At 41.5% G+C, this 8,547-nt stretch overlaps 1 protein-coding gene across 1 annotated transcript in view; it reads right to left on the minus strand.

Moving 5' to 3' along the window:
- Positions 1-8,547, minus strand: part of LOC141084354 (disintegrin and metalloproteinase domain-containing protein 9-like) — a 135,152-nt gene that overhangs the window by 63,926 nt on the left and 62,679 nt on the right. Inside the window, exons 9-11 of the mRNA XM_073569048.1 lie at positions 6,323-6,492; positions 6,147-6,222; positions 4,318-4,454 (exon numbers count right to left, since the gene is read on the minus strand). Of these exons, the coding sequence (XP_073425149.1) occupies positions 4,318-4,454; positions 6,147-6,222; positions 6,323-6,492 (383 nt within the window). The remainder of the gene's footprint in view (positions 1-4,317; positions 4,455-6,146; positions 6,223-6,322; positions 6,493-8,547) is intronic.

Consider the following 8,547-nt stretch of genomic DNA (forward strand, 5'->3'; position numbering starts at 1 on the left):
TAGGTCCAAGATTGCAGATCAAAAGAAGAAAAGAAGCCAGCGCTGCTTAAGGTTAGAACGCATAACATAAAGTGCATATGCACATAATATCTAACTGTATTCAAAATGAGATATTTGGCAAAAAAATTGATCAATTCAATTGAGCCACCCCGCCGCGCCAAGGCAATCTCATGTGGGGGGTCCTACTCTACGTTTTTAATAAACACTGTGCCATTACGGCCTCCTAGATACATTAAAAGCAAGACCACTTTAAGTGCAATCCGTACCTGAGCATTTCTGGATTGCTCCCATGAAGCCAGAAAAAGCAAGTGCAGATGAAGGTCAACCAGGTCTGAATGCAGACATATCAGGTTTAGCCTCCACACATTGCCCGACCAGCAAACATAGATGAAGGGCAATGCAGGTTCAGACACAGGTGCACAATTAAATAAAGCTTGGGGCAGGGCGGGGCTGCTGTGTGTGTGCACAGCAGCCTAGATCCATCACAGTGAACACAGAAAAAATGGCGAACATAACTCAGCGTGCACGGCAAAAGTGGTGGTCAGCCACATACCAACATACAAAAAAAGAAAAGAAGCCAGCGCTGCTTAAGGTTAGAACGCATAACATAAAGTGCGCTGGCTCCTCTCTTTTTTTTTTTTCAAGATTGCAGATCCTCTTGTTCTCCCTTCTATCTTTTGAAAGATAAAGTTGTCAGAGAGAGAAGACCCGTTACTTTTGTCTGAGAGAGATTCCCAACAAATATCTGAATAATAAAAATCTCCCATGAGCACTATGTCATATTTTTTTGAGAACAGAGACATCTGGTTTTGAGAGATCATCCATATCTTCAGTCTGCCCAGGTAGTCTATAATAAACCTACTGTACAATAGTGTCCTTTCTGCTCTTTTCTCCTTGTATTTTTACCTAAACAGTTTCCTCAGAGCTACCATTCTCTGAAGCTTGAATCTCTGTGGAAATGTAAGTTTTCCTAACATACAATACAACACCTCCTCCCCTCTTGTTAATATTGTTTCTAATAAATAAGTTGTAGCCTTCAAGGTTTGTATTTCAATCATCTGTATCATCCCACCAAGTTCAGTGATGCTTATGACATCATATCTCTCATCTTGTGTTAGCAGCTTCAATTCTATTTGTTTCCCATGCTCTGTGCCTTTGTACAGACATATTTTACTTTGTAGTCGGTTTCTCTTGCTCCTCTATTTTCATTCAGAATTAGTTGTTTTTTTCTTTATTTCTACTTTTAATAGCAGGGTTCTCAAAAGAATTCATTTCCTGCATATTTTTTCTTGGTCATATATTTCTCATTCCATATTCTTCTAGTTTAAATCTCTCCAGATGAGTGTAGCAAGGCATCTACCAAATATATGTTTTCCTATTTTCGTAAGATGCAACCCATCACTAGCAAGGAGTCCAACATACAAGTAATTCACTCCATGGTCAAGTAACCCAAAATGTTGCTCACAACACTAACACCATAGCCAGTTGTTCAGCTGTAAAATCCTGTTCAATCTCCTTTGTCCATGCACATACCATAACATGTGAGCCTGTTTGCCGCGGCAATGTGACCTCATTCAGATGAGTGTCTACCATAAACATTTTTTAAGTACAGCGGATCACATCAGTAGGAGAGATGCAGAAATTTCTACAATAAATCTGCCACATGTGACTTTATCGTTAAGGCCCCAAAACTCAGACTAAAGCTGGCAGAACCGGCTGATATCAGCAGGTAGTCTAATTCATATGGGGACATTTCACATCTCTGCCAACAGATGATGACTGTGGTCAGAAGGATTCTCCAATGGACGTTCCTATAGTTCTCCTGTCGATAAGCTGCCGCTAGAGGAGTCCGGAAGCGACTCTCCCAAAGAGAACTCAGGAGCACTAAACTGAGTCATGAAATAGCTGTTTGGTCAACAGCTTTGTAATGTGCATGGTGGTCTTTATTCTTCACTGTGTTAGAAAAAATAAAGCTAAGGCTAGGTTCACATTTGCGGCTGGGCGAGCTGCGGATGGCTGCGGACGTCCTCTGTGAAGCTTCGCCCACGGCCGCACCTCCTCCGGTCGCATGCAGCCTGCGTACCCTATCTTTAACATTGGGTACGCAGGCGGTGCGGATGTATGTGGATGTGTCCACATGCGTCGTTTTGACGATGCGAGGACAAAAACAAATTCCAACATGGTGCGTGTGGCGCAGGTCGCCGCACTGTCAAAATGATGCATTTGGAGGCATCCGCATACTGCGGCACAACCTGAGTACCCAATGCTAAAGATAGGGTACGCAGGCTGCATGCAGAAGTATGCGGCCGTAGGTGGAGTTTACTGGAGGTGGTGCGGCCGCAGCGGAGCTTCACGGAGGATGTCCGCAGCCCTCCGCAGCTCGCCCAGCCACAAATGTGAACCTAGCCAAAGTGGGAAGAGTTTATGAGCAAGACAGAAGTAGTTTTACGCACAAAAATACAATGCAGACATCACAGCAAGATAAACCCCTTCAAGACTGCCCTACTTGGGGCATTTTGAATGTAGCTTTTGTTATTTATCACATTCCAAGAGACAGTATCATTTTTTTTTGTTAGTGTAACCATATGAGAACTTGTTTCTTTGCAAGACAGGCTGTGTTTCAAAGTCACCATTTTGGGGTACATTACATTTACTGATTACCTTTAATTAACTCTCTCTAGGCAAATTACAAAATGTTTGTAAAGATAATTAAGCAACTTTGTAATTTGCCTCTTAGGCTAGTTTCACATTAGCGTTTTTTTGCGCAGCGCATCGTGCGAAAAAAAAACGCAAAGAAAAACGCAAAACAAACGCGCGTTTTTTTAACGTCATGCGCATGCTGATGCGTAAAAAAAACGCAGCGTTGCTTGCGTTTTGCATGCGTTTTTGCATGCGTCTGCGTTTTTTTATGCACATGCGTTTTTAGGTGTGACATTTTTTCCATTGTCTAGAGAACATTCTAGACTTGTTTCACTCAAAAACGCATGCTTAAAAAACGCAATCGTGCGCAAGACCATGCGCACGCATGCGTTACCATAGACTTCAATGTGTTGTTTTTGCGCATTCCGTGCGCAAGCGTGCGCATGCGTTTTTTTGCCGAGACAGGGCGCACCAAAAAATCCAACATGTTGCGTCTGGCGCACCTGGCGCAAAAGACAAAAAAACGCATGCGCACGAAAACGCAAGTGTGCGCAAAAACATGCGCACGTCATGTTAAACATAGGTGCGCAGTGCAAAAAATTGTGCTAAAAATTGTCTTCGTTCTCAAAAACCGAGGGATTGCATCATTGGAGCCTATCAGCAGTGGCAGGTTGCCTAGGCAAGGAGCATGCACATACAAGATCTTTGCTTCAGAACCTGCAATTGCTGCACTTAAGCTTGCTGAATTTAGACCCATGTACTCCTCTGATGCCGCAGAGGAAAATCTACTGGAATAACCACGTTCTTGGTCCAAACTGTCAATCTTCAGGAGCTCTCCCCCCCCCCCTTGGCAAGCAAGAAGCTGGGAGGTAGAGGGGTAGCACACTCCTGAAGAAAGAAGATGAAAGGGGCCATGAAAGTGACAGTTAACTAGTTGCTAGTGGTTGTAACTAGAGTTGAGCGAATATGATCGGAAATGATCGCCGAATCTGAATTTACCATATTGGTACCCTATCCTTGGCGAATTCATGTCTGATGATTGTTTACGAAGATATTTGCTGATTTCTACACCCATTGACTACAATGACGTTCGGCTATGTCCGGCGAATATTGCAAAAACCATATTCGCCAGCGAACATAATCCGAATATTGAAATATTCGCTCAGCTCTAGTTGTAACCATGGACACGTCAGGTACTGCAATGCCTGCACATGAGGAAAGAGACATAGCGAATCAGATGAACTATGCTACATTTCTATTTGAAAGTATTTGCTAATATTATTATAATTACATCTACTACATATTGGGAGAGGATCTTGGAGATGGGAATACCCCTTTAAATGGACAGAATTGTATATACTGTAGCTGCCATCCTGACTGTTGCAGTGGAGTCTACCTGTATGTAACAGTTGGCTCCTGGTGAGGATGACAGGAGAACAGCTGATGTGCCTGACACATCCCCGCAATACATTGTCATTCTTTGATGTGGTTAGTTACTTTTGACTATTGCATACATATACATTAAATTCATATTGTGTTCGGTGTTTATGATCAGCAGGAAAAATCTAGTTTTCATTTTTGCACACACAGATATACAATTATTTAGGCAAACTCAGTTTGCGTGAATCCCATTCTACAACACAGTGTATATAATCACTCGTAAAAAACAGACTTTACATCATGTTGACGTCCATGATACAGGGGGAAGCTGGACAGGTGCATTCTGTGGAGTCATGGTGCAGCATCCCCAAATTGTGACCCAAGATATGAGAAATACGGGAGGAAAATGTCACCAACGACAATCCTGTTGGAAACTGCATAGTTAAAAAAAAGGGAAATTTTTAGTAATGCTCTTATGTCATTCACATTATACTATTAATTGTATACTTTATTGTCAGTAGTGTGCTTTCACCTAGTGCATTCATAGGTAACACATTGATCATGTTGGTGCCCCTGGTGTTGGCATCCGACATATACTATATTGTTTGTGCCTAAGTTATTGGTTATTACTAGTGATAAATTAAAAAAGAGAGAGAAGCCAGCGCTGCCAAAGGTTAGAACGCAATACATAAAGTGCATATGCACATATTAATTTCTAACTGTAGTTTAAAATGAGACATTTAGCAATCAATTGATCAATTTTTTGAGCCACCCCGCCACGTCAAGGCAATCTCATATGGGGCAGTCCTACTCTACATTTTTAATATTCGCTGTGCCATTACGGCCTCCTAAATAAATTAAAAGCAAGACTGCATAAAAAGCAAAATGTTCCTGAAGTCCCAGACACAGGTGTAAAAATTAAATAGAGCCTGGGGCAGGGCAGGGCTGCTGTGTGTGTGCACAGCAGCCTAGATCAATCACAAAAAAGATACAGAAAGAATGGCGTACATAACCCAGTGCGCACGGCAAACTGTGGTGGTCAGCCACAATTACTAGTGATGAGTGAACATTTTTAGTTTTGCCAGTTCACTCAAATTTGTCCGGGAAAGTAGATTTGCATCACATTTCTTCACGACAAATTGTGTGGACATTATTTTGCTCTGAAGTCTTTCCTAATCCCAGAGCTTAATAAACATGTGTAGTAAAAAATATAAAAAATGTTACTTACCCGCCCTTCACCTGTCCCACCGCACAGAGCAGCTCTATCCGGTCATAATCTTCTGTGTAGTCACCGGTGAGGTGTTTGTTGGTCTATTTGTGAGGTTTTCCGGTGCCTAGCATCTTCATCTTCTCAAGTGCTGACTAAGCTGCGATGCCATGATGATGTGTGATGCCCATCATGGAGATGCCGGGTGCCAGAAGACCTCAAAGAGAGCCCAAAGAAGACTGCACCGGTGACTACACCAAAGAAAACAGGTAAGGATTGGGTAATACTCAATGCTTAAAACTTTCTGTAACCTTTTGAATCCAGCAAAATGGAGGCTGAATTGTACAAATTGACATAAAAATTTGGATTATGGCAAGTACATGGGGTGAAATTTGAGGTCAATTCAATTTGCCTTGAAGTGATTCACCCATCTCTAAACATTTGAGCTCTAAAGGAAGGTTTTAAAAGGGACCTTATTCAATTTACCCCTTCTATCTTCTTTAGTACCCCAGACCATGGTTTATCACAAATCATTACCATGATATTCAAAGCTGGAAATGTATTCCTTATTTTGCTTCCTTTTGAGAAATCCAGACCTTGATCCGTGTGGTGATTGGTCTACAAATTGGTTCAGTTTGACGTTTCTGTATCTCAATCTGTGTACAGCCTATTGGGATTTCACGAACTTTCATAAATGTAATCCTAATAATCATGTCACCTGCGACTAACAATACCAATGATAATAATAATAACGGTGATGATCATTATAATCACAATTATCATAATCAGCAATCATGTTCCTCATCACATAATAAACACTCCTAACAGTGTGAATACTTGGAATTATGTGCTATATTCGGACAACTTCTCTGGTAACCCTTCATGTGGAATTATATGCTCATGTAGAGATTTCTCATACCGTAACTACTGCCCCATTGTTGTTGGAGCACATCTGTCCATAATAAGTTTTCCCAACTTCAGAATCTTGTCCATCACTAATAAACAGAAAAAAAAATAAAACGTTTTAGCATCTACTATTCAGACCACGGTGAAAGAGTCCCTTTAAGAAGAGATTAACAGGAAATAAATACTTACATTATTAATAAAGCAATATTGAAGCTTTTCTTGTCGGAGGGTAATCCCGAGAGCCAATCAATGAAGTTTTCTAATGTGTCACTTACGTTATCTGCTATGTCGCATTGATTTGACTCTGTCCAAAGGTTGACGGCAGATAGATATATCTCCATTTTAAGTGAAACAAACTTCTATAAAAGAGCAGGAAGATGTCATTCAAGATTTGGGTTAAAGCGTTTATACCAAAATAGCAAGTTATTACCTATTTAAAGGGAATCTGTCACCAGGTTTTTGCCACCTAAACTGAGAACAACATAATGTACAGACAGAGACCCTGATTCAACTGATTATATCACTTACTAGGCTGCTTGATGTAGTATTGATAAAATCACTGTTTTATCAGCAGATGAATATCACTAGAGGACTAGTAAACCTGCTAATAGGTAGTCAAGTATATTCATGAGCTCTGTGTAATCTCACCCCCCACCTGATTGGCAGCTTGCTGTGCAAACTGAATATGTGTAGGTAGCTGCCAATCAGTGGTGAGGGCGGGGTTACACCGAGCTTATGATTATGGAGAACTACCTAGTAGCACGTTTACTCATCCTCTAATGATAATCTCTTGCTGTTAAAGCAGTGATTTTATCACAGTAAACATCGCTGGAATCAGGGTCTCTGACCCTACATCATGCTGCTATCACATGGGGTAGCAAAAATCTGGTGACAGAGTCCCTTTAAAGCAGAGACTCCCATCAATTGAGAGAGCAGGGCTCTGCAGTGGACAGTCTGAATGAAATGGCTATCAAGCATGCCCTCCTCTGCTCCATATATTGAATATGATTTATCAAATACTGGAGTAAAAAGCTTTGAAAAGACGCAAAGATTTGGCGCAAAGTGATGCGGCACAAAAATATTGTACTGGACATTCTCATACCATTTTCGCCCAGCTCTGATAAAGTAGGTAGAGATGTGTCATAGGACAGGGGCGTCATTTGTTGCACCAGAGATCTTACTCCGGTCTCCAAATGGAGTAAGGTTTGTGACGTTGTGCACATGGACATGCACGTCAATTTTATGACGCTGCTGATTCATTAAGGCTAGTTTCACATTAGCGTTTTTTTGCGCAGCGCATCGTGCGCATAAAAAACGCAAAGAAAAACGCAAAACAAATGTGCGTTTTTTTTTCATCATGCGCACGCTGATGCGTCAAAATAACGCAGTGTTACTTGCGTTTTACATGCGTTTTTGCATGCGGTTGCGTTTTTTATGCGCATGCGTTTTTAGGTGTGACATTTCACAATAGAAAAATCCTTGACCACCAATGGGTCACCAGTGGGCGTGTGTCATTGGAATGTTTTATAGACCCTGTACTGCTGAATTCATCAGATTTTGCTGCTGTTTCCGGTGTCAAGATGGACCTGCGTCTGGATAATTTCCGCTTCAAGCTGGATCTTGACATTGCACTGTCTCAGGCGTATGTCTTTTGTTGCCAGCAAGAAAGGGAGAGGGAGAGACAGCAGAGACGGCAGCGGCGTCGGTTTTGGAGGCATCCAATCATCGAACTCCGGCCAAGCCGTGGAGCATATCACACGCTGTACAGCGAGCTACAGGAAAACCCGGAGAAATTTGCTGACTATACACGGATGTCCCAGGAAAGCTTCCTTGACTTGCTGGGTATGGTTGAAGGAAACATCCGGAGAAGGGACACTCAGCTCCGGCGTGCCATTCCTCCCGAAGAAAGGCTCCTTGTCACCTTACGGTATGTATGTTGTTATGTTTGCATAATTTTTTTGGCTTTTTGCTTTTTTTTTTTTTTTTTTGGTCCAAAAAATTTGGTTTTTTTTGGCTATTGAATTTGAACATTATTTTTGGGAAATTGCTTTTTTGCATAATGGTTTTTCTTCTGTCATGTACTAATCCCAAGCCTTTATAAAATGTTTTTTTGCTATGTTGTATTAAAAAAACATGCAAAATAGTTAGGCCATGTACTTTTTTATTTTCAGTGTTTTTAGTAATACCCAAGACAGAAATACAATTATTTTTTCTTTTTATGTTTGGCAGGTTCCTGGCAACTGGAGAGAGTCTTTTATCCCTGCATTTCCAGTACCGGCTGGGAATCTCTACTTTATCCGGGATTGTTGCCGACACCTGCAGGGCTCTGTGGGATGTTCTGTGTCCGGAGTTTCTGCCATTGCCCACTGCCGAAAAGTGGCTTCAAATATCGGACAAATTCTGGGCAGTCTGCA

Source organism: Dendrobates tinctorius, unplaced genomic scaffold (genome assembly GCF_039654945.1).
Source record: "Dendrobates tinctorius isolate UK_male_01 unplaced genomic scaffold, ASM3965494v1 ptg000022l, whole genome shotgun sequence".
In the NCBI taxonomy this organism is placed as follows: Eukaryota; Metazoa; Chordata; class Amphibia; order Anura; family Dendrobatidae; genus Dendrobates; species Dendrobates tinctorius.